General features: G+C 43.0%; 1 protein-coding gene across 12 annotated transcripts in view; it reads right to left on the reverse strand.

The window, feature by feature from the left end:
- TENM4 (teneurin transmembrane protein 4) overlaps positions 1–27,600 on the reverse strand; it is an 892,306-nt gene that overhangs the window by 208,797 nt on the left and 655,909 nt on the right. For all 12 annotated transcript variants that reach the window (XM_067466483.1, XM_067466479.1, XM_067466482.1 and 9 more), the window contains one exon: positions 27,331–27,541. In XM_067466483.1, coding sequence (XP_067322584.1) covers positions 27,331–27,541 — 211 coding nt within the window. The remainder of the gene's footprint in view (positions 1–27,330; positions 27,542–27,600) is intronic.

Raw genomic sequence — 27,600 nt, forward strand, 5'->3', positions numbered from 1 at the left:
TATCACACTCCGGGGCAGAGAGTTCCACTGCTGAACAGCTCTCCCAGACAGGAAGTTCTTCCTCATGTTCAGGTGAAATCTCCTTTCTTGTAGTTTGAAGCCATGATTCCGCGTCCTAGTCTCCAGGGAAGCAGAAAACAAGTTCACTCCCTCCTCCCTATGACTTCCTCTCACATATTTATACATGGCTATCATGTCTCCTCTCAGCCTTCTCTTCTTCAGGCTAAACATGCCCAGCTCTTTAAGCTGCTCCTCATAGGGCTTGTTCTTCAGACCCTTCACCCCAACATTGTATCTCAGGTATTCAAAAAGGCTGTTCACCTTTCTATTCAAAGACGGGGATGGTTCCTTGATCGATAGAAGTTAGGGTAACATACTAAAAAGGAACAATCTCCTTCTCTGAGATGGGTAGTGAAAGGCGAGAGTTAAGTTCATCCCAGAGGAACCTTAAAAAAGCACCAAGATCTTCTACTTTTTTGACACTTCTTTAAGGGGAAGCAATAAAGAGCTGCCATTTTCCTGCCCGTACAGAAAAACCAGAAGCGCTATTGGGATAGAAAGAGAGAAGAGGTTGATGCTCCTTTTAGATCAGCGGTTCCCAAGCTTTTTTTGGCCAGAGGTCACTTGACCAGGGACCACTCTCCAACATTAGTTTCAAAAGGGTTACAAATCAGTTTTTGGTCAATATCTCTCTTGAATTGTGGTGCCCAGAATTGGACACAATATTCCAGGTGTGGTCTAACCAAGGCAGAATAGAGCATGGGGAGCATGACTTCCCTAGATGTAGACACTATGCTTCCACTTATTTACCGCCACTCTCCCCTGGGCTGAGAGTGGCGGTAAATAAGTGCAAGTAATAAATAATAATAATAAATAATATTGATGCAGGCCAAAATCCCATTGGCTTTTTTTGCCGCCACATCACATTGTTGGCTCATGTTTAACTTATTGTCCACGAGGACTCCAAGATCTTTTTCACACAAACTGCTCTCGAGTCAGGCATTGTTCCCCATTCTCTATCTTTGCATTTCGTTTTTCCTGCCAAAGTGGAGTATCTTGCATTTATCATTGTTGAACTTCATTTTGTTAGTTTTGGCCATTCATCTCTCTAGTCTGTCAAGATCGTTTTGAATCCTGCTCCTGTCCTCTGGACTATTGGCTATCCCTCCCAATTTGGTGTCGTCTGCAAACTTGATGATCCTGCCTTCTAGCCCTTCATCTAAGTCATTAATAAAGATGTTGAACAGGACCGGGCCCAGGACGGAACCCTGCGGCACTCCACTCGTCACTTCTTTCCAGGATGAAGAGGAAGCATTGGTGAGCAGTTTTTTTGGAGGGTCAGTCATTGCCAAAAAAAAAATCTAGACTTCTATGTGAATATATATAGCAGCATCTGCTTGTGGTAATGTTGATTTCACATTTACCCTATGAGATTTCTGGATTAAAGAACAGTTAAAGCAGACTTCAAAAGTCAGTGAAATCCTTCTCATCTACTGCAAACCACCAGGGAAGCTGTGATGGTGTGTTACAATCATTGTGTACCAGCAAATGTACATTCTGGGCTGGGAACATGCTTCTTGAGTCATGCCATCCCTAAAGAAAGTGATACTTTTTGAGCTAAAATGTTATTTCCTTGTCCTGCCCTTCTCCTTTCCTTCCCATCTGTTAACTTAGGAAGTATTTATTAACAATGTATTGTCGAAGGCTTTCATGGTCGGAGTCACTGGGTTGTTGTAGGTTTTTTCAGTCTATATGTCCATGGTCTAGAGGCATTCTCTCCTGACGTTTCGCCTGCATCTATGGCAAGCATCCTCAGGGGTAGTGAGGTCTGTTGGAACTAGGAAAAAGGGTTTATGTATCTGTGGAATGACCAGGGTGAGACAAAGGACTCTTGTCCGCTGGAGCTAGGTGTGAATGTTTCAACTGACCAACTTGATTAGAATTTTTTATTAACAGCTACAAGCCTGAATAACAGTGGGTACTGGCCAACTTGGCCAGTAACCATTGTTTGCCCTCTGCAGAAAGAACTTTTCTCTTTGTTGCTCATACAATCATGGCTTCTTGCTTTCCTTCCTTTCTCTAAAGCTTTTGTTTTCTGGTATACCATACTAATTAATTCTCGCTATCTCTTGGCTCTGCTCCGTGCCTTTCCCATCCCTTGTGATAACAATGAAAGAGCTGCCATATACTACAACATGTGTCCCTTCCAAATGGTGGCTGAAACATGGAATCCACTGAATTAATTACATAACAAATGACCTCTATTTTAAAAACATCTAAAACAAATAACTTTGTGGTGGTAGCAGCACTGATTACTTTTCTCCCTTTTCATGTCTGCGTGACATAAGGACCTGCTCGCATTACACAAATGTACAAATAATAGATCCATCTCCCCTGTGTCTCCCAACTTTCCCGCAGATAATGTTGCAAAATTCAGTAATACTGATTGATGAAGGGGAAACCAGCAAATGATCTTTTTTTTCCTAGGAATTATGAACACACGTTCTCAAAATTCTTGCTCTGTCTTATTCCTTTTACGTTCTTTTCTAATGTTACTCATTTATCAGAGATGTCAGCAGGCTGGTAGGTGGAGATGTATTCCACAAATGGAAAGTTTGCATTTTTAAAATACTCTTTCCGGATGGTGGGTGGGCAAAAAGGTGAACCAAGTAGAAAGAGGACTTGAGGGCTGCCTTAAACTTGCCCTTCTTTGATATTTTCTAATATTTTCTGAGTTTTGTACTGGCTCTTCCTGGGCTAAGGTTTCTCAAAGGTGTTGTGCATCAAGCCATCTATACAGCTGCAGAGTGTATCAAACATGGCCATACATAACCTCTGCTGCCACATAACTTCAAGTAGTTTCCAACTTATGGTGACCCTAAGTTGATCCTATCATGCAGTTTTCTGGTGTTGAGCATGCATGGTTCACCCAGGGTCACTCAATGAAATTTCATGGCCAAGCGCAGAATTGACTCGACTTACTGTAATTGAGTCCCCTTTGGGGACTATATATAAAAATGGTCTGTGCATAATGAGTACAAAAGAACCAATGAACGAAATCACACCAACTTTGGCAAGAAAACGTCTCACTACACAAGAAGTGACCATCACTCAAAAATTATGATTTTGTCATTTCATTTGGGAGTTGTAGTTGCTGGGATTTATAGTTCACCTATAATCAAAAAGCATTCTGAACTCCACCAACGATGAAATTGAACCAAACTTGGCATACAGGACTCCCCTGGTCAACTAGAAGAATTTGGTGGGCATTGACCTTGGGTTTTGGAATAGTTCACCTACATCTAGAGAGCACTGTGGACTCAAACAATGATGGATCTGGACCAAACTTGGCACAAATAATCCATTTGCACAAATGTTAACACAGATAGAGTTTGGGGAAACAGACCTTGACATTTGGGAGTTGTAGTTACTGGGATTTATAGTTCACCTACAATCAAGGAGCATTCTGAACCCCACCATCAACAGAATTGGGGCAAACTTCCCACACAGAACCCTCATGACCAACACATGTTGAGAACCACTGGACTAGAGGGATTACCAATGGCTACAAATAGGCATGGGCAATCTATGGTTCTAAATGTTTCTAAAGTACTTACAAAACTATAGGGTGCTGGTGCTTTGCTTCTAAAGTTCTGGTGGTGAAAATTTCGGGATTCTAACAAAACTCAAAATTTCATTATTATTTCATTATTAGCTATTTTTTTATGACAGAACCAATTGGGAACTGCCATTAATAATGAAATTTTGGAAGTTTTGTTAGAGTTCTGAAATTTTCACCACCAGAACTTTAGCAACACTTTAGAAGCAAAGCACCAGTACTCCCTTGTTTTGTAAGTACTTTCGAACCATTTAAAGATGGGCTGAAAGCCAGCCTTAAAAACTCTGGCATAGACAATGAGAACTGGGAAGCCCTGGCCCTTGAGCGCTCCAGCTGGATGTCAGCTGTGACCAGCAGTGTTGCAGAATTTGAAGAGGCAAAAATGGAGGGTGAAAGAGAGAAACATGCCAAGAGGACGGCATGTTAAGCTAATCCTGACCGGGAACACCTTCCACCTGGAAACCAATGCCCCCAATGCGGAAGAAGATGCAGATCAAGAATAGGGCTCCACAGCCACCTACAGACTCACAAGAATTCTGATCCTGGAAGAATATCCTACTCGGCCAATGAGGGATTGCCTAAGTAAGTAGAACCATTTAGAACCATGGATTGCCCATGCCTAGCTACAAAGGTGTCTTCTCCAGAAATTTCCTAAATCCTCCATTACGACTTCGAGTGGAAGTTGTTCATTCATACTGGTTCATTGTTACCCACAGTTTCACATTTATTTATTTATTTACTGTATTTGTAGACTGCCGTTCTCAGCCCTAGGGCGACTCACGGCGGTGTACAACATATAAAAAACAATTTACAATAAAGGCAATATCACAAACAACAATAACAACATCACTATCAATAATACAATTACACTAAATCATTCGCGACGTCTCATCCTAGAATCACAATCCAATCTCGTTTTCCATATTCCGTTCCAATCATCATTGCCAATTGTTGTAGCACTTAGTCAAACGCCTTCTCAAACAACCACGTCTTTAGTCTCTTGCGGAATGTCATAAGGGAGGGCGCCTGTCTGATGTCTACAGGGAGGGTGTTCCACAGCCGGGGGGCCACCACCGAGAAGGCCCTATCCCTCGTCCCTGCCAGGCGTGCCTGTGAGGCAGGCGGGATCGAGAGAAGGGCCTCCCCAGACGATCTCAAAGTCCTCGTGGGCTCATAGGCCGAGATGCGGTCAGACAGGTATCCACACAATAGCCTGAAAAGTATGCATTGTACATACAACAATCATTTCGTACCAGTAGAACTAGAGGGAAACCACTCTAGATGAAGGAATATGGTCAATAATCCCACCAATTTCCCCTTAATAGCTTTCAAGCATTCACTCTTAAGAGCTTCACGTCTAGGAATGCACTCATTTGTACACTAATCTATGCAAGCGCACGCTTTCTATGGTCTATGCAAAAATAGTCTAAGAAGGCTCATTGTTTGCGGGAAAGATGTAAAAGTCTTATATCTAAGTGCCAAAATATACAAAAAGGGATCAGTACAACTCTGGTTCTTTCCCAGTTTCTGCTCTCCATTCTAATGTATGGAAACACGAGCCAGGGAACTCTATAATGTGAAACAGGAACAAAACAGGCTGTGCTTATATTATTATCCTAGAATCCAAGAACATTATACATCGACGAGGAGAGAATGCTCAGTCTTAAAAAGGGCAGAAACTCAAACCATACTGGCTGGGGTTTCCAGGTTTGCAAGGGCAGGTTTCGCTAGAAACAACTTTGGATAACACTGGAAGCCTTGTCAGGGAGGTTGAATTGAGGTCTGTCGAGAAATGTAAGAGCAACAATCCCCCCCTGACCCACCCCCCAATGCATGTGAATTAGCTTTAAAATTATGTAAACCTTTTCTTGACCCTGAAGCAAAAGTAATTATGCTAGTCAATGCATCTTTTGTAGAAACCCTGAGATCAAGCAAAGGTACCTATATTGAGAGAATTGACAAGCTGTGGCTGACAGAGAGAGATCGCAAAGCAGCTGAACCTGGGGGATAACAGATGCTCTTTGGCTAGATTTTTTTTTTGTAAATAGGAAAAAGTGGTGGCGGTGGAAAATAGACGGAAAATATCTGATTCCACCCATTTGCGGCAATGCAAAAGACAGAAGAAAAAAAGAATTCCTTGTGTATTAATGATTGTGCATTTTTCAAGCCTGGGGGATCAATCCCATGCCCTCCGACATTTCACAAATGAAAACCAGGAACCATGTGGCCAAGCAACCACAGACTGTGGTCAAAATGGCCAAGTTAGTAATAAACAAAATCATACGCCCGAACGAGGAGAGGCTACAGCAGTTAGCCTTTGTTTGAGGAGGGCAAGACTTCATTAATTTCCTAAAAGGTAAAGGTTTCCCTCTTAACATTAACTCCAGTCATGTTTGGCTCTGGGGCTTGGTGGTCATCATTGGCCTGCATCAATAGGAGCCTAGTGTCTAGATCTAGGGAAGTAATGCTACCCCTCTATTCCGCTTTGGTTAGATCACACCTGGAATATTGTGTCCAATTCTGGGCACCACAATTCAAGAGAGATATTGACAAGCTGGAATGTGTCCAGAGGAGGGCGACTAAAATGATCAAGGGTCTGGAGAACAAGCCCTATGAGGAGCGGCTTAAGGAGCTGGGCATGTTTAGCCTGAAGAAGAGAAGGCTGAGAGGAGATATGATAGCCATGTATAAATATGTGAGAGGAAGGCACGGGGAGGAGGGAGCAAGCTTGTTTTCTGCTTCCTTGCAGACTAGGACGCAATGGAACAATGGCTTCAAACTACAAGAGAGGAGATTCCACCTGAACATGAGGAAGAACTTCCTGACTGTGAGAGCCGTTCAGCAGTGGAACTCTCTGCCCCGGAGTGTGGTGGAGGCTCCTTCTTTGGAAGCTTTTAAACAGAGGCTGGATGGCCATCTGTCAGGGGTGATTTGAATGCAATATTCCTGCTTCTTGGCAGAATGGGGTTGGACTGGATGGCCCATGAGGTCTCTTCCAACTCTTTGATTCTATGATTCTATCTCTACTTCTAAGCCAAAGAGCTGGCGTTGTCCGTAGACACCTCCAAGGTCATATGGCCAGCATGACTGCTTGGAGCACCGTTACCTTCCCGCCGGAACAGTACATATTGATCTACTCACATTGGCATGTTTTCAAACTCCTAGATTGACAGAAGCTGGGGCTAACAGCGGGAGCTTGTTCCATTCCCCAGATTCGTACCTGTGATCTTTCGGTCAACAAGTTTAGTAGCTCAGTGGTTTAACTCACTGTGCCACCAGGGTCTCCCTTTTCTATCTCCTGTTAAATTAATTGAATGCTAGTGACTCCTACAGTTCCAACTCAGTTTGCAGCAATTGGAGTAAAATCAGGATAAAGGGTAAGGTGGGAGGATGAAAGAGAAACTGGGGCATTTCAAAAACTGCTGAAAACATGGGATGGCAAAGGATTGATCAGTACTATTTTGGGAGAGTTGTACGATATGCAAATCACCTTGAATATATTTGTATTTCATTTGGTTTCAGAATCTACACAAGATTATGACTGGTTAGCATATTGATGGAAGTCAACACTACTATGGAATAATGGGACTACAGTTTTCCAACAGCTTTAGTGCTGTACTCCAGAGGAGGAACACCTCTGACCTTAACCACCACACCAGTTTGATAAAAATCAGCAAACAGTTTATTGAAGAATAAATGCAATCAAAGAAGTAAAAATGGTAAAAACAGATAAAGAATAGTCCTCAAGGCACAAGATAAATTACAAGATTCCATGGTACAAAATTCATGGAACAAGGCAGCATGAAAATACAATACACAGATCAGGAGCTTGGCAAAAATTGGTATATGAAAGTAGGAACACTTGAAACAAGACTGTAATGAAATTCCAACATTGACAAGATTGAGGCAATTAATTCCCTTGAATCAATATAAAGCTTTTCCTGACCCCAGAACCAAAAGGAAAACATTTTGCTTACCATTACAACCAGATAAGGGTTTGATATCTCCCTTTTCTTGCAGACGAATTGACCTTCGATACCCCTGAGAACTTTGCCTCTGTTTACAAAATACTTGCTTTCTATCTTCACTCCCATTAAATCTTGCACCTGACCATTCATCTTTAGAAGACAGTTTCTCAGAGAAAGCCTGTTGAGGGTCTCTCTCAGGAATGTGACCTTGTGAATCTTCATGAGACACCTTGGGCCTCTCGTCTGGGCTTAACTCAGGCCCAGGAAAACCCTCATTCCCATTGCCAACAGATCCAGGCCCAGGAAACCCTTCATACCCATTCCCATCATGAACAATCACAGGCTGAATGAAAACATTTAGTTTTAGTATTAGTTTAGGTAACAGTGCTCCATGCAGTCATGCAGGCCACATGACCTTGGAGGTGTTTACGGACAATGAAGGCTTTTTGGATTAGAAATGGAGATGAGCACCATCCCCCAGAGTTGGACACAACTAGACTTAATGTCATGGAAAACCTTTACCTTTTTACTTAGATTTCTCTTCCAAAGAATACCAGTATTTCACCAAACCGCATTATCACGGAGTGTCTGTGCCCTACACCACTGGAGAAATTACACTGCTTAGCCGGCATTGCACCACCTGACATCCACTGGGAAGTAGCAGCCGATAGTGAAAGGACCAAGGCAGAGACATCTCCAGCTCATCCCCTGTTTGGGTATCAGCCAGCACATCAACGACTTAAATCTAGAAGTAGTTTTCTAAGATCTACAGAGACACTTGCTGGAACACCTCAGCAAGCGAGAGTCCAAAAGTGGCAGGTTCAAACCCAGCACCTCAATCCATGGCTGATACCAGATGAGAGACTCCCCCCTGGGCACACAGAAGACTGGGCGACTTGGAAGGCGCTGAACAGACTGCGCTCTGGCACCACGAGATGCAGAGCCAACCTTCAGAAATGGGGCTACAAAGTGGAATCCTCCACATGTGAGTGTGGAGAGGAGCAAACCACTGACCACCTGCTGCAATGCACCCTGAGCCCTGCTACATGCACCATGGAGGACCTTCTTAGAGCAACACCAGAAACACTCCAAGTGGCCAGATACTAGTCAAAGGACATCTAATCAACTACCAAACTCACAAATTTTGTATTCTGTATTTTGTATTTTTGTATTTTGTCTGTTTCTTTGCTTTGTTCTGTTAGAAATGTAATATAATTGACTGGTTGCTGATGACTCGGAAAAAAAAACAAAAACAACCAAACTACAGCTCACATGCTTCCACAGCATTGAGTCATGGTAGCTAAGGTGGCATTAAGCTGCCTTAATTCTATAGTGTAGATGCACCCCTGATAGATGTAGATCCAGCCCAGGAAACTACAAATAGGCCTAGTAAAGTATCTTGCCTACAAGCCAGCAGAGTCACAGCCAGCCATAAATGTCAATATTGGGCTCCGTGGATTAATGGTCTGGCACAGTAAAATTCAACTTCCCATCAACTGTAACAACAACTCTGCTGCTGCGAGTGAAACAAGAGTGAATAGAAAATGCACAACACTGCTGAATTATTCCATTTTGCTTTCCTGATTTCAGGCTTAAACTATGAATAGAGTATATCAATACATACGCACAGCATAAATCCCTAGCTATCCTTAGCTAATAAATGCAGAAATTGTGGGGAAAGGCAGCATTCATGCTGGTTGTGGGATTCGGGGAAATAACTAGTACAACCTCTGACAAGATGAGTTTTCCCTCCAATATTCAACATGTAATTTTTGGCTAACTGCAGATGTGTGGTCCAGGAGCAGAAGAATTCCTTGTATGTCCCAGCCCAATATGCCTTCTAAAGCCACTTTTGTTAGTAGACACATAGGATAGGAGAGCGCAAGCCTGCCTCAGTGTGGTCCAGCCTTCCAACCACAGATTTCCAACATTTCATACCTGGAAATGTGTGGCCAAAAAAACCAAAAGAATGTAGTCAAGATTGTGAAAGTTATTAGTGAGGAAGAACACACAAAACAGGAGAGGCCGCACCACTTTTGCTTGAGCGTTCTGCACCTCTTCTCCTTGTTTTTCTATTTGAATCCTATTTGGAAGAGACAACAAGGGCTTTCCAGTCCAATCCCATTCTGCCATGCAGGAAAATACAATCAAAGCACTCCTGGCAGATGACAATTCAGCCTCTGATTAAAAACCTCAGGGACTGCCTTCCACTGATGCTCCCACTGTGGGAGAACGTGCGGATCAAGGATAGGGCTCCAGTCACCTATGTACCCACCGCCAGGATACCGAACTTGGAGGACAATCTTATTTGGACAATGAGGGATCACCTAAGTAAGTAAGTCTCCTGAAAAGTTCTGGGAGCACATAGAATCGTAGAATAAAAGAGTTGGAAGAGACCTCATGGGCCATCCAGTCCAACCCCCTGCCAAGAAGCAGGAATATTGCATTCAAATCACCCCTGACAGATGGCCATCCAGCCTCTGTTTAAACGCTTCCAAAGAAGGAGCTTCCACCATACTCTGGGGCAGAGAGTTCCACTGCTGAACGGCTCTCACAGTCAGGAAGTTTTTCCTCGTGTTCAGATGGGATCTCCTCTTTTGTAGTTTGAAGCCACTGTTCCATTGCGTCCTAGTCTCCAAGGAAGCAGAAAACAAGCTTGCTCCCTCCTTCCTGTGGCTTCCTCTCACATATTTATACATGGCTATCATATCTCCTCTCAGCCTTCTCTTCTTCAGGCTAAACATGCCCAGCTCCTTAAGCCGCTCCTCATAGGGCTTGTTCTCCAGACCCTTGATCATTTTAGTCGCCTTCCTCTGGACACATTACAGCTTGTCAATATCTCTCTTGAATTGTGGTGCCCAGAATTGGACACAATATTCCAGATGTGGTCTAACCAAAGCGGAGTAGAGGGGTAGCATTACTTGCCTAGATCTAGACACTAGGCTCCTCTTGATGCAGGCCAAAATCCCATTGGCTTTTTTTGCATGTGCTTTCTGGGGGTATGTGGATGAGGACCTGAGAACATTCGAGTTTTTAAATCATGAATGTTCCCAATTTAAAAGGCTGTCTGGAAGCGCCCTGAGTGTGGATTCAGATAACCCAGTTCAAAGCAGATATTGTGGGATTTTCTGCCTTGATATTCAGGGATACAGGGCTGAGTGGAAGTACCCTTAGATTTACCATCTGCTGGAGATCAGTAATACCTCTAGCACCTACTCAGGTCTCTCTCCTACTGAAAAAAGAAGAAGCGCTGAAGTTGTGTTTCTCACCCTGAAGCACTTGATCCATCTGGGTGACCTCCCCGAACTGATGCTACACCAGCCATTACCTCCAGTAGACATGGCTCTTGCTTGACATAATAAGGGCATCCCATGTATTTATTTATTTTTGTCCTATGCCTTTTTTGACTTCCTTGGTCTCTCAAGTTTGACAGCGACAGCTGCTGGGAGATGCTGCGGATGCCCAGAGCCAGGCTTTGGGCTGTTCCTTGCCATCTTGGAACCGGTTTTTGGCCAACATCTGTCCCAGATGTGCTGACTCCAGCTCTCCCACAGCCTGCTATTTTGTTCTACTTAAGGCCAGATTGTCCCAAATAAATCACCGCTATCTGGCGGGAGGTGAATCCGCCAGGCGCTTTGCTGAGGAGCATCTGTGTTAGAAAAATGCTGCCAAAGTCATTTACAAGAAGGTTAATTTATTATAGAGCAAAAGAGACCTTGGTCTTTCCTTGCTATAATTTGTAAGGACAAGGGATGGGGGAAGGAAAGCTTATTATATAAGGAGAGGCTGTTAATTCTCCAGCTTCTTCCTTTCTTCCCTTGCCAAGCGGCTATCACGAGGCTATTTGTGATGGCTCAGGCAGGGATTATACACCATATATTGTCCAAAGGTTCTCAGGAGAGGAGAGGAATCTTTGGGAAGAAAAGCTCTAAGTCGTCCTGAGTCCCCAAAGGGAGATGGGACAGGGTATAAATAAAGTTGACTTGACTTGACTCTAAAGACATACAGCCCCCCTGAATTTTGATTTTCCTCTATCAGAGATGTCCACCATAGAATCATAGAATCAAAGAGTTGGAAGAGACCTCATGGGCCATCCAGTCCAACCCCCTGCCAAGAAGCAGGATTATTGCATTCAAAGCACCCCAGACAGATGGCCATCCAGCCTCTGTTTAAAAGCTTCTAAACAAGGAGCCTCCACCACACTCCGGGGCAGAGAATTCCACTGCTGAACGGTGCTCACAGTCAGGAAATCTTCCTCATGTTCAGATGGAATCTCCTCTCTTGTAGTTTGAAGCCATTGTTCCACGTCCTAGTCTCCAAGGAAGCGGAAAACAAGCTTGCTCCCTCCTCCCTGTGGCTTCCTCTCACATATTTATACATGGCTATCATATCTCCTCTCAGCCTTCTCTTCTTCAGGCTAAACATGCCCAGCTCCTTAAGCCGCTCCTCATAGGGCTTGTTCTCCAGACCCTTTATCATTTTAGTTGCCCTCCTCCGGACACATTCCAGCTTGTCAATATCTCTCTTGAATTGTGGTGCCAAGAATTGGATACAATATTTCAGGTGTGGTCTAACCAAAGCAGAATAGAGGGGTAGCATGACTTCCCTAGATCTAGACACTATGCTCCTATTGATGCAGGCCAAAATCCCATTGGCTTTTTTTGCCGCCACATCACATTGTTGGCTCATGTTTAACTTGTTGTCCACGAGGACAAGATCTTTTTCACACGTACTGCTCTCAAGCCAGGCGTCCTGCCATGACTATGAGGAGGGCAAATGTGGTCCCTAACTATCTTCAAGAAGGGAAAAAAGGATGACCCCAACAAATACCTTCTAGTTAGCCTCATGTCGATACCAGGCAAGATTCTGGAAAGGATCGTTAAGGAAGTGGTCTGCAAACACTTAGAAACAAATGAGGTCATTGCTATCATTGCTTATAGTCAACACAGATTTATCAAAAACAAGTCATGCCAGACTAATTTGATCTCTTTTTTTGATAGAGTAGTGCTTACCAACCTGGGGTCCCCAGATGTTTTTGGCCTAAAACTCCCAGAAATCCCAGCCAGTTTACCAGCTGTTAGAATTTCTGGGAATTGTAGGCCAAAAACATCTGGGGACCCCAGGTTGAGAACCACTGTGATAGAGTTTCAAGCTGGGTAGATGCCTTGGATGTAGCACATCTGGACTTCAGTAAGGCTTTCGACAAGGTCCCCCATGACCTTTTGGCAACCAAACTAGTCCAATGTGGGCTAGGCAAAACTATGGTTAGGTAGATCTGTAATTAGTTAAGCGGACAAACCCAGAGGGTGCTCACCAATGCTTCCTCTTCATCCCAGCCTTTGACATGTCAGAGTGCATATCCCCCTTCCCAAGATCCTTTATGAGTATTTCCAGAATCATAGAATCAAAGAGTTGGAAGAGACCTAATGGGCCATCCAGTCCAACCTCCTGCCAAGAAGCAAGAATATTGCATTCAAATCACCCCTGACAGATGGCCATCCAGCCTCTGTTTAAAAGCTGAATGTCTACTTTTTTTCTATTGTCAATAAGTAGCATCTCTTTATGCTATTCGGGAAGGAAGGAGAAGAATGGCTGTTTTCAGTAGACCCAAGAAATAGTAAGAGAGGGAGAAAATATGTGTGGAAGAAACAAAGATTTGAGAAGTGAGAGATTTCAAAGTAAAGCAGAGTTACAAGGAAACAAGTAGGGTCGTTCTTGCTTTCTACTCATCACCTTAGGTTAACCTTCTTGTTAGACCTTTGGAACTCTTTGTGGAAGCCACACAAGTAGCACAGAAGCAGTTCAATGCTTGCAGAGAAATAATAGATTTGATGGCAATCAGGGAAGAGTTGAGTAGTGTCTACTGGGAGATCTAACAAAGGAAATTGTATAAAAACAGTGCAGAATGAGCTACAGATGGTGCAACCATCCAGATTTTGTTGAAGCATAATTCCTAGAGGCCCTAGCCATGGTGAGGAATGCTAGGAGCTACCGTTCAACAACTTCTGAAAGGAAGTTCTGTTTTCTCTCGAAGCCAATGCCGAGACTCAGTTCTTTGTCTCAGTCCTCCACTTATGAAAATCAAACCAAAAAAGCGGTAACAACAATAAAGGCTGAGAAAGTATGACTTGCCCAATATCATCTAGTACCATATTTCTCAACCTGGGGGTTGGGACCCCTGGGGAGGGGGGTCATGAAGGGGTTTCAGAAGGGTTGCCAAAGATCATCAGAAAACATATATTTCTGATGGTCTTAGGAACCCCTTTGGCAGAGTAGGCTGAAGATCTCTCCAACTGTCTTTCTCCTCTTTGGAAACAGTTAGAGAATCTGGGTTGTTGTAGGTTTTTCCGGGCTATATGGCCATGTTCTAGAGGCATTTTCTCCTGACATTTCGCCTGCATCTATGGCAAGCATCTATGGCAAGTTAGAGAATACTCCCACCAAAAGCCCTCCTCCACTGTGATTGGCCGGCCTTTTAGCTGGCCTCTCAGCCAAGGGGAGGGCTGCTTCTGAGACTCCAAGCAGGGAGGGGAGAGAAGGCGTGCGCGGCGCATGGCAGTGTGGTGTGCGTGTGCAGGTGATGGAGAGTGTGCGCAGTTGGAGGGAGGCTCATGCCAGTGAGTCTCTTCAAGGCATGGGGGTTCTGTGTGGGAAGTTTGACCCAATTCTATCATTGGTGCGGTTCAGAATGCTCTTTGATAGTAGGTGAACTATAAACCCCAGAAACTACAACTCCCATATGTTAAGGTCTATTTTACCCAAACTCCACCAATGTTCACATTTGGGCATATTGAGTATTCCTTCCAAGTTTGGTCCAGATCCATCATAGTCTGAGTCCACAGTGCTGTATAGATGTAGGTGAACTACAACTCCAAAAGTCAAGTTAATGCCCACCAAGCTCTTCTAGTATTTTCTATTGGCCATGGGAGTTCTGTGTGGCAAGATTGGTTCAATTCCATCATTGGTGGAGTTCAGAGTACTCTTTGATTGTGGGTTAACTATAAATCCCAACAACTACAGCACCCAAATGACAAAAATCCATCCCCCTCCCAACCCCATCAGTATTCAAATTTGGTGTATTGGGTATTTGTGCCAAATTTGGACCAGTGAATGAAAATACATCCTGCATATCAGATATTTTACATTACGATTCATAACTGTAGCAAAATTACAGTTATGAAGTAGTAACAAAAATCATTTTATGGTTGGGGGTCACCACAACATGAGAAACTGGATTAAGGGGTTGCGGCATTAGGTTGAGAAACACTGATCTAGTAGACTTCCATGGCCAAAGTGGGGACTTGAACCCTGGTCCACAGAGTCCTACACCAATACATAAACCACTAAACTACAGAGACTCAATGCTCACCCAAATACTGTCATCACTTTTCTAGATTTCTAGATCTTTAATCAGAAATGACTCATGCCTTTCGAAGCCAATACAAATCAAGAGTTAGACAAGGCAGGTGTTGAAACATACACACAGTCTCAAAATGGCTCACTTTTAGACACAAGGTTTCTTTTTTGACAGTCTCTGTTCTTCAAACATGTACATTCTGTCTTCACTTCCTCTTTATAATTATAAGTTGATTTTTTTTAAAGCCAGTCATCTGTCTAACAAACGTGTCTAACAGCATCCATACCAAAGTCTGCAGTTAAAACGAGAGGCCTTTGAGCTTGTCTCTCACACTCAAACTGGCCTTGCCACCCCATATCAATCTGTCTCCTCCTTTTTTCCCATCTGCCTGGTGACCTGGGACATCACACCCCAGTTCATAAATACAGCGTGTGACACTGTTAGAACTCCATTCCTACTGCATCAACAAAAACCAGAAAACAAGACGCTCGAGTGTTTAGAAGCTACAGAGAGAAAATCTACTTTTTTTGTCTAAACTCTGACTTTGAGCACCATCACTCCAGATCCCAAAGGACTTTCAAGGTTGATCTTCAGCTTTTAAAATAGACATTTCCACGACATTTAATCAGCAAAATCAATCTCTTACAAACACATCTAGAATACTTCCAACACTTTAAAACAATTTATATCAGAAGATGACAGCTCTCAATTCCATGAAGATGGAAAGTTAGAAGGTGGGTTGCTCTGAGTTTTCTGGGCTGTATGGCCATGAAGCATTCTCTCCTGACATTTCACCCACATCTATGGCAGGCATCCTCAGAGGTTGTGAGGTCTGTTGGAAACTAGGCAGGTGGGGTTTATTTATTTGTGGAATAATGTCCAGGGTGTGAGAAAGAACTATTGTCTGCTGGAGGCAAGTGGTTACTTGATTAGCACTTAATGGCCTTGTAGCTTCAAAACCTGATTGCTTTCTGCCAGGGGAATCCTTTGTTGGGAGGTGTTAGCTAGCCCTGATTGTTTCATGTCCAGAATTCCCGTTTTTTTTTTAGTGTTGCTCTTATTTACTGTCCAGATTTTAGAGTTTTTTAAAATACTGGTAGCCAGATTTTGTTCATTTTCATGGTTTCCTCCTTTCTGTTGAAATTGTCCACATGCTTCTTGTGGATTTCAGTGGCTTATCTGTGTAGTCTGACATGGTAGTTGTGAGAGTGGTCCAGCATTTCTGTGTTCTCAAATAATATGCTGTGTCCTGGTTGGTTCATCAGGTGCTCTGCTATGGCTGATTTTTCTGGTTGGAGTAGTCTGCAGTGCCTTTCATGTTCCTTGATGCGTGTTTGGGCAATGCTGCTGCGTTTGGTGGTCCCTATGTAGACTTGTCCACAGCTGCATAGTATACAGTAGACTCCTGCAGAGGTGAGAGGATCCCTCTTGTCCTTTGCTGAACATAGCATTTGTTAGATTTTCCTAGTGTGTCTGTAGACTGTTTGTAGGTTGTGTTTCTTCATCGGCTTCCCTATGCAATCAGTGGTTCCCTTGATGTATGGTAAGAAAACCTTTCCTCTGGGTGGATCTTCATCTTGACTCTCGTGGCTTGTTCTTGCAGCTCTTCTGATGTCTGTGGTGGAGTCTCCCGTAGAGCCCAGTTGAGGTGGTTCAGTTCACCTTGGAGGAGGTGGGGTTCACAGATTCTTTTTGCATGGTCTTCCAGGGCTTTAATTATGCTTCGTCTTTTGACTTGAGTGATGATTGGAGTTTTTATGTAGGTATCTCTCTCCGTGTGTAGGTTTTCTGTAAACTGTGTGGCCCAATTGTTGATGGGTTTATGGATGACTAGGGCATCCAGAAATGTCAGGTTACCTTCATTTTCATTTTCCATGGTGCATTAGATATCTGGGTAGATGCTGTCGAGGTGGTCCAGGAACTTCTTTCATTCTTCTTCTCCATGGCTCCAAATGGTGAAGATGTCATCCACATATCTGAACCATGTAGTGAGTATAGCCTAAATCAGAATTTTCCAAACTATGCAGTGACATGTTAGTGTGTCAGTTGCAGTGTGTAGGTGTGTTGCACTAAAATGAGAAACCCAGAGTCTATGTGAAATATATCATATATATTTTTAAAAATATAAATGAAAGATTTTCATGACATATGTTGTGTCCCCATACATTACAAGTTATGTATGTGCCTGTATCTCTTATAACAGATTAGGTTAAACTTAGGTAAAACTGAATTATTGTGTCAAGAAATGATGCATGTCTAAAAAGTATGTAAACAACATAAAATGTTTGGAAAATTCCAGCCTAAATGAACTAGAACGATGTTGAAGGAAACAGTTTGCGTAGGTCTTTATCACACCATGCTGTTATGATGGGTGACGCTTTATGAAACCACTTCAGCTATATTGAGAACAATAGTTGCTTGTTGGAGTTGGGTATCATATCCTTGACATATTTGTGCTGCAACAGTATGATTTACAGAGTTTATTTATGTGCACTATTGCTATTACCACCACCCCATTTGCATCATCTTGTGTCTTTTGATTGGTTTACACTGGGTTTTTTAAAGAAATATATTGCAGTAATAACACTATTATGGCATAATGTCATTATGGTATGATGTCATTATGACACACTCATCGCTTCCCAAATCTCTTATGAGAGGAAGGGAAACAGCTCTTACTATTCCCTCTCATAGTTGATGGCTTTCTCCTCTGAAAAAAAAAGGGCCAAATAAATTAGTCAGTTGTTCCAGCATACCCTGTTCAAAAACCACTTCACTTCTACTCTTTATGCCATAATAATGCTATTATGGCATAACATCAGACTATTACCTTCAATTTTTTAAAGTAATGCTCTGTTGGAGGCATCACAAGAAAGCAGTGAGGACATTTTTGGGAAATACCAAAAGGCAAATAAATAGTGACCCCAAATGCTTAATAGGTCATGACTGCAGTGTTATGAAGAAGAGAAATATTTTGGAAAAGGATTCAAGAGTGGAATCACTCAAACACTAAAGGTATTCTGAGATCTGATTGTTAAGGATTTCCTTGGGGATCCCCTTATTTTGTAACTGGAAGGTCACTTTGACTGTGGCAACACTGTCCACAATGTGCCTACCTAGGTTGATTTTCATTTTCAACAGTCATTGAACTGGATTGGTTGATTCATAGGCTACAAGTACTTCTCAGGCTACATAAAATGTCTGAATAAGTAGTAAACGTTAACTTATACTTTGTATGAATGAGATTCCTTAAAGATCAAAATAGCATTAGGCGAGGTTTTAGAAATCTGGATACTATAATGTGTACTGTTGGTTATGTCACAATGAAGATGAATGTAGACACTCACAAACGCGGAAGCCTTTTGCCTTTGACCAAGAAATAAACTCAGTCGTTGTCTTTTGCAGAGTTTATAAAAGAACATTTATACACACAGAGTCCAAATGTTCTCTTTGAGATACAAGCCTTGTAGAACTTCAGACTCCTTCCATCCAACTCCTCCAAACACACCTGTTCCGTCTTCCAGGAGCTTGGTTTGCATTGCCCCTTAGTTGCTTGAAATAGCATCGCTTTGTATTTTCCCCAGGGTTGCTACAGTCTTAGCAGCACCCTAATAGCCAAACATTAATGGAGGCGGGAAGCCAGCCTGCAAGCCTTTTGCAGCTATTGGTTTAAAAAGTATCCTTTTGGTCCAGAGACCGCCCTTTTTCCTGGGGATGAGATCTCCATTTTGGAAAAGCTCTCCTGCTTTCTTTAGTATAGAAAAAGCCTCAGATGTGCCGGTGGCCAGGCTAGGCAGCTCGGAAAAGCCATTGTGAGTACGGTTGAGGGTTGAGGTTAAGGTTAAGGTTAAGGTTACCCTCTCGCCTTTGAAACTGGTGCTGAGCTCAGATAGAGAAAGACCTGCCCTTTCTAAAGAACAGTAGCTCAGTGCTGGGGCAGGGAATATCTCAGGATTTCTCTGCCATTGAGAGAGGCTCCATTACTTCATCTCCAAAACTAATCTTGAGCTTAGATAGGGAAGACTTGTTCTTTCTGAAAGATAACAGCTCAGGGTTAGGGTAAAAGATCCCAGGATTTTTCTACCGTTGGGGAAAAGTTAACTGAAGGAAAAAGGAAAGAAAGTACATCTATATGGTTTCCCAAATTAACTGTTTGTGTTTGTAACTTCATCAAGCTGTGCCAAGTCTGTCAAGGACTTTGAAAAATATATGTTCTGTTGATGTCCAAATCTGGACTGGCCTCAGTTGCTGAGAATCTTGAGCTTCTAAGAAAGGCACCCGCGGTTCACCCAGATAAAGAGAGACTCACATCTTAGTTTTAACTTTATAGTGTCTGGGTGTGACAGCAGAACACCTCTCCAACAATCCAGGTCTAACAACCCACAGCAAGGAATAGTACTTTGGTTCCTTTATTCCCCTTGCAGCTGCCCCACCCTGGTTGTAACTACACAATGTTGGTCAGGTGGTTTGGCTCACTCCCTGCTACATTGATCCTTGCACCACTTACTGCTTGCTACTTAAGAAATGAACTCTAACAGGTTAATCCCAAGTAGAGTAGACCTATTCAATTAATTTTGAGTGGTGCATCAACATATATCTAAATCTAATGGGTTTGATGCATCTACAAACCAGTGTCTAACCTTCCTTTTTTGTGCAAGGTGGTTGAGAAGACAGCTGCCCTCCCATTCCAGGCAGTCTTGTTACACACTTCCTTGGCCCATTTCAAACTGACTTCAGAGCAGGATACGGAGTTGAGACTGCTATGGTCACCTGAGTGGATGATCTCCGTCTCAACATCAACAGGAGGAGTGTGTCCTTGTTGGTGCTCCTAGATCACTAAGTGGCCTTCAATACCATCAACCATGGTATACTTCTGGAATGCCTGGGAGGTGCAGTGGGCTGGCATGTGCTGCAGTGGTTCTGGTCATACCTCTCAGGCAAGTTCCAGATGGTGGCACTTGGGGATAACTGTTCCTCTATGAAGGAGCCATTATGTGGTGTCTCACAAGGTGCCATTCTATCTCCAATGCTCTTTAATATTTACATGAAGCCACTGGGAGAGATCATCCATAGGTCTGGGGCAGGGTGTTATCAATATTCTGATGACAATTATTACTCAAGCTTGGAATAAAGTGAGATTTAGGTTATGGAGCTCCATCTCTATTCCAGATTGGCTTGGATTACAAGAAACTCTTATGCTCAGTCAACCTGATTAATAAGGACCAAGCTGGGTTGTTGTAGGTTTTTCCGGGCTATATGGCCATGTTCTGGAGGCAATTTTTCTCCTGACGTTTCGCCTGCATCTATGGCAAGCATCCTCAGAGGTAGTGAGGTCTACCTCTGAGAATGCTTGCCATAGATGCAGGCGAAACATCAGGAGAAAAATTGCCTCCAGAACATGGCCATATAGCCCGGAAAAACCTACAACAACCCAGTGATTCCGGCCATGAAAGCCTTCGACAATACAAGGACCAAGCTGTTTGTCTCACCAGAACACTGCTTTCGATTTAATCCTGATTGGCAATGGCTCTGAAGTTCCGAAAAAGAAACTCATTCACTACTTCCATTCTTTAAAGTTGAGCATGAATCTGGGTCTTTCTGCATGCAAACTATGCCCTCTACTAGTGAGCTATGGTCCCTCCATGGTGGTCATGAAAAGGTAGATTACCACTCTGGGCACACTTCAATGAATACACTTCCATTTGAAACAACTCCATAAATAGAAGTTACTGGATGTGGAGCTCTGCCTGAAGAAGAAGAAGAGGAAGAAGCAAATTCAAGGTGGAAGTTCTTCTCCAGAGCAAATGTTGCATGAAAAGACCTTGGAGAGTTCTCTCCAGGGAAGTATGTTCTGTAAGGGTAAAAGTCCAACCAATTTCCTATCATCGAATCCCAGGGAAACATTCCGCACTCCATACGATCAGATTACAACTTGGTAAATTAAAGTGTAATTATTCTCAGCGCTGTTAATGATGAACCAGTCCAAGCAGAAGGATGTGTGCATGTGCATTTGAGAACAATGCCTGTGTTCTTGTCAGCAAAGAGTTCCACCGCTTCCATCCCAAAATATCACTGTTGCATTTCAACTTGTGATTAAATAAGCTTCCAAGGTAATAAATAAATAAATTGTATATTGCAGCCTTAATGACTTTGCTTTAATAAGACCTAAACTTTTAATTAACCTGCCAAGACAAATTACAGCCAATACCTCTCAGGTAAATGCTGCAGACAGCTGAGACTCAACGCCACAGACTCTTTGGGGAGAAGGATTAATGGCAAGCTCCGAAAGACCGCTCATTTGCTGCAGTCGAGGGGAAAAAAATAGACCATTAAATAATCATTGTGGTTCGGAGAATGGTAAGTGTTAATTTTTATGGAAGCGCTTGTGAATTACAACAAGATGGATTGGCGGGACAGGAAATATAATTGGCTGGATTTGCTGAAATATAAAAGATGGCTATATGTATGGCCACCCCTCTATGATTTTATGGAGAGACTCCAGAATCTTTTGGAAGAACAAATACTGACTCCCGAAATAATGTCATAATTCATTTCTGGCAGGCCAAAAATATCCTAGGCAAATTGGGAAAGGCATGCAGCACAGCTAAATAATTCCTAGCCCAGCCATGTCTTCCCTCCAGGACTATTGTCAAGATTTGCTGTCTCAGGCTCATCCCATCACTAGCAATTGAAACCAATGCTACCTGATCTACTTTTTCCGGCTATAAATTCTGTAGAAATATATGAATTGTCAAAAGCATGGCTTTATTGCAAGTACAATACAATCCTCATATCTGTGGGACCAGTATCTGTCTGTACCATGGCCTTGACTTTGGAACTACCCGAACTGGTCTTCTCTACCAATGAACAGTCGGGCTTTATTTCCTGAAGTATGGGCTAGTTGGATCTTCTTGCTGTCCAAGGCATGAAGTACTTTGGCCACATCATGAGAAGAAAGGGAAGCTTAGAGAAGACAATGATGCTGGGGAAAATGGAAGGAAAAAGGAAGAAGGGGCGACCAAGATGGATGGATGGATGGCATCTTTGAAGTGTTTGGATTGACCTTGAAGGAGCTGGGGATGGTGACGACTGACAGAGAGCTCTGGCGTGGGCTGGTTCATGAGGTCACGAAGAGTCGGAAACAACTAAACGAATGAACATCAAAAACCAATTTTCCAGGTCTTCTAGCACATTTCTAGGGTTTTCTTGGGCTGAAGATCTTTCATTCCAATAGAGTGGAGTGCCGCAGGGTTCTGTCCTGTTCAACATCTTTATTAATGACTTAGATCAGTGGTTCTCAACCTGTGGGTCCCCAGGTGTTTTGGCGTACAACTCCCTGAAATCCTAGCCAGTTTACCAGCTCTTAGGATTTCTAGGAGTTGAAGGCCAAAACATCTGGGGACCCACAAGTTGAGAACCACTGACTTAGATGAAGGGTTAGAAGGCATGATCATCAAGTTTGCAGACGACACCAAATTGGGAGGGATAGCCAAGACTCCAGAAGACAGGAGCAGGATTCAAAACAATCTTAACAGATTAGAGAGATGATTGGCCAAACCTAACAAAATGAAGTTCAGTGAGGACAAATGCAAGATACTCCACTTAGGCAGAAAAAATGAAATGCAAAGAGACAGAATGGGGGACAATGCCTGGCTCGACAGCAAGACATATGAAAAAGATCTTGGAATCCTTGAGGACAACAAGTTAAACATGAGCCAACAATGTGATGCTGCAGCTATAAAAGCCAATGGGATTTTGGCCTGCATCAATAGGAGCATAGTGCCTAGATCCAGGGAAGTCATGCTACACCTCTATTCTGTCTTGATTAGACCACACCTGGAATATTGTGTCCAATTCTGGGCTCCACAATTGAAGAGAGATGTTGACTCTAAGCTGGAATGTGTCCAGAGGAAGGAGACTAAAACGATCAAGGGTCTGGAGAACAAGCCCTATGAGGAGCAGCTTAAAGAGCTGGGCATGTTTAGCCTGCAGAAGAGAAGACTGAGAGGAGATATGATAGCCATGTATAAATATGTGAGAGGAAGTCACAGGGAGGAGGGAGCAAGCTTGTTTTCTGCTTGCCCTGGAGACTAGGACATGGAGCAATGGCTTCAAACTACACGAAAGGAGATTCCACCTGAACATTAGGAAGAACTTTCTGACTGTGAGAGCTGTTCAGCAGTGGAACTCTCTGCCCTGGAGTGTGGTGGAGGCTCCTTCTATGGGGTTTTTTAAACAGAGGCTGGATGGCCATCTGTCGAATTGTGGGGGGGGGGGGGGATTTTCCTGCTTATTGGCAAAATGGGGTTGGACTGGATGCCCCATGAGGTATTTTCCAACTCTATGATTTTATGATTGTATGATTCTAGGGGTCTCTATTATCTGTAGTTATAGAATCATAGAACTATAGAATCAAAGAGTTGGAAGAGACCTCATGGGCCATCCAGTCCAACCCCCTGCCAAGAAGCAGGAATATTGCATTCAAATCACCCCTGACAGATGGCCATCCAGCCTCTGTTTAAAAGCTTCCAAAGAAGGAGCCTCCACCACACTCCGGGGCAGAGAGTTCCACTGCTGAACGGCCCTCACAGTCAGGAAGTTCTTCCTCAAGTTCAGATGGAATCTCCTCTCTTGTAGTTTGAAACCATTGCTTTGTGTCCTAGTCTCCAGGGAAGCAGTAAACAAGCTTGCTCTCTCCTCCCTGTGGCTTCCTCTCACATATTTATACATGGCTATCATATCTCCTCTCATCCTTCTCTTCTTCAGGCAAAACATGCTGAGCTCCTTAAGCCGCTCCTCATAGGGCTTGTTCTTCAGACCCTTGATCATTTTAGTTATGCTAAGTCCGGGAATGTATCATCTGTGTATGTGAGGGTTATACTGCAATAATAAAGAGATTGAGAAGCAAGTGTCAAAATGTGGCTACCATCAAGAGCATCCTATACAAGAGATAAAGGTGGCCCATGCATCACAGTTTCCCAAGCAGGCATTGACAGTGGCATGAGAGAAATGGACATAAAGAATTATGGGCAACCATTTTCCGAGCATTGTCGCTCACTGGGAATTCTGCTTGTGTGCTATTACTATAATAGACCATGGATTTAGGAGAGATGAAAGGCAGTCCTTCACACAATGGATAATTAGCATTGGGAAATGGCTGCAAGCAGAGGTGTTGACAGTTCCTGGCGTAGGATCAGACATATTCATGTAGGAATTTAGACTAACGATGGATATTAGCTGTTACAGAAAAATGCAACTAAAAGATTGGAATGGCACTGGGGAGGATTTGCAGATGTTACTGGACTCAAATCCAGTGAGCCTTCATTGCTGGGAATGCTGGCTAAGTCTGCTGGGGCTAGTGATGGAAAGAATATTTGAAAATATTAGAAGACTGGTCGAAAGACAAGTGTCTACCAAACAAGAAAACAGGCTCTACAAGAATCTTCACAGTTCAGGACTTTTGTGTGCAAGTTTTTATAAATGGCATTTTCTGGATAGGAAGTGGAGCTTTCTGCTCAGAAAAATGTATTTTCACAGAAAATGCTATTTCCAAATCACGGTAGGCCTCTACTTTTGTGGGCATTAAAGATGCAGGACCCATGTAAAACATGAAAAACCGCAAATAAAAATGCTGTTTTTGGGAGAACACCTCTCTGGGAATCTCAAGGTCCTCCTGTGGGACTTTATGGTCAATGCCAGCTCCAGGTTTACTACAGAATTGCATGGGAGGACCTAAAAATAACATATTTATCAAACCATCGAACAACCAAATCCAAAATAAGGATAAAGCAGCAAATGTGGAGGTCTGACTGTAATATATATTATTTTCCATACAAAAATGTTGTCTTGTGCAGAGTGTTATTGTATCCACAAGAAATCCACAAGCTACTGAATTTTCTGCATAGCAAACAGCATGTTTTGCAGGCAGAAAATGCACATTTTTGTGCAAAAACCCTTATGTAGAATAAATCCTGATTAGTTTTAGAATATTGTGCAGTTTTTGGAGATTTTTTAAAAACATATTTTTTTACTTATTTCTTACCTCGAGCCGTGAAGGGAGGTGGGTAAGAAATAAAACTATTATTATTATTGGGTTGTTGTAGGTTCTTTCGGGCTATATAGCCATGTTCTAGAGGTATTTTCATCTGCCCTTGTGCTATGTTACTCTGCTGCTGAGTATGCATGCCCAGTGTGGAACACATCTCACCACACTAAAACAGTAGATGTGGCTCTTAATGAGACATGCCGCATTATCACAGGGTGTCTGCGCCCTACACCACTGGAGAAATTACACTGCTTAGCCGGTATTGCACCACCTGACATCCGCCGGGAAGTAGTAGCCAATAGTGAAAGGACCAAGGCAGAGACATCTCCAGCTCATCCCCTGTTTGGGTATCAGCCAGCACGTCAACGACGTAAATCAAGACATAGTTTTCTTAGATCTACAGAGACACTAGCTGAAACACCCCAGCAAGCGAGAGTCCAAAAGTGGCAGGCCCAAACCCAGCACCTCAATCCATGGGTGATACCAGATGAGAGACTCCCCCCTGGGCACACAGAAGACTGGGCTACTTGGAAGGTGCTGAACAGTTTGCGCTCTGGCACCACGAGATGCAGAGACAATCTTAAGAAATGGGGCTACAAAGTGGAATCCTCGGCATGCAAGTGCGGAGAAGAACAAACCACTGACCATCTGCTGCAATGCAACCTGAGCCCTGCCACATGCACAAGGGAGGACTTTCTTGTGGCAACACCAGAGGCACTCCAAGTGGCCAGATACTGGTCAAAGGACATTTAACCAACTACCAAATTTGCAAAATCTGTGTGTTTTTTTCTTCTTTTTCTTTTTAATCTCTGTGTTTGTTTTGCTTTGTTAGAATTGTAATACAATGGTATGGTTGCTGATGACACGATAAATAAATAAAAAAAGAGGCATTTTCTCCTGACGTTTCGCCTGCATCTATGGCAAGCATCCTCAGAGGTAGTCACTCCCTCTGAGGATGCTTGCCATAGATGCAGACGAAATGTCAGGAGAAAATGCCTCTAGAACATGGCCATATAGCCCGAAGAAACCTACAACTAACCCAGTGATTCTGGCCATGAAAGCCTTCGACAATATATTATTATTATTATTATTATTATTATTATTATTATTATTATTCAAAAATAAAATTAGTGAAGGATTTCATCCCTAGATGGGATCTGCAGTCCAACAACATCTGGCAAGCAACACAATTCCCACCCCTGCAATGGATAAATAGAAACAATATGTACCATAGAAACTGGTGCCAACAGCAGGGAAGGCTGTCACGTTATGTATATGAGACTAGTTATCTGCAGATTGATACTGCAGTCTGACAAATGTGTCCTCTCAAGGCATTTTCTAGAAGCTCCACGTGATTCTATGGTACCCTTCCATTTGATGCTGATCGCAGAGATACAATTAAGAATGTAGAGATGCCTAGAGAGATCTCTTTCTTGGCATTTCCCATGGTATGCTTCCATTGGAAGTCATTTGTATCTACACAAAGTCTTATAACATATTCCCCTTGGATATATGCGTTATATAGTACTCGGAACAATCCAAAAGGCCTATTCTGCAAATAAGTTCAGCATGGAAAGCTCTTTTAAAACGCAGACTAGCTCCTCTGAATGTCCCACTAACTTGTAAAATACCAGCTGAACTGCCCGCAGACTTCCTGAAGGCTCTTTGTTGGCTCTTTGATTTGAAGTAACAAAGTTCTTATATAGTCATAACACATAAGGGATGGCTGAGAAGACATTTATTTATAAAGCTGAGAACCATCAGTATGCATGCATGTATAATCCATTGTACTTGAAAAATATCATGAAAAGATGTGACTCACTGGAAAAGACAGCAGTTCTGTTTGGAGCAAGGAAAGAGGAGGACCACAACACCGGCAGATGAATTTAAACAAGGAAGTCTCAGTCTTAAATTTGCAAGGCATGAGCAGTGCTGTTAATAGCAGGATCTTGTAGGCCTCACATCTGAAGGCTACAAGTGTAGTGGAAATACCCATTACATATCTTACAGTGCATCTGTGGACATTTTGGATCCATCCATCCATCCATCCATCCATCCATCCATCCATCCATCTATCTATCTATAGAGCCAATGAGTTCCTGGGATCACAAATCATCGTGGGGGGGGGGGGGGTGCATGTGGTCCATAGTCTGCACACTGGCCATCACTGCCAAAAGTTGAAGCCAACTTGAAAACACATCACAACATCAGCAACATACAATCTGAGTCAGATCTGGATCATATTGTTGAATTTCAGTAGGGTAGGAGGTTAGGGTTGACCAGGAATGACAACCACTGCAAAGATTTAAAGCTAGTTGACTTCTCCAGTTTAAGTGCTTACCAATGGCACTGGTGAGAAAGGACACCACTTCGGATTCTTTCCCGTCGTTGTAAAAGGCCAGGTGCCACATTCCGGAATCCAAATACTGAATAAATCCCGTCTCATGGCTGGCCAAAGGCACGACGCCCTTGTGTTGCCGCTGAGGACCTTCCAGGCTCCTGGCCTCCTGAGTGAGAAGTCGCCTGCCATCAAGTAATTCCACAAAGTCAAACTGGAACAAAAAGAATACAGGTTTGAATGGGAACATTGAAAAAAATATGGAAATCAGTA

Source organism: Anolis sagrei, chromosome 3 (assembly GCF_037176765.1).
Source record: "Anolis sagrei isolate rAnoSag1 chromosome 3, rAnoSag1.mat, whole genome shotgun sequence".
In the NCBI taxonomy this organism is placed as follows: Eukaryota; Metazoa; Chordata; class Lepidosauria; order Squamata; family Dactyloidae; genus Anolis; species Anolis sagrei.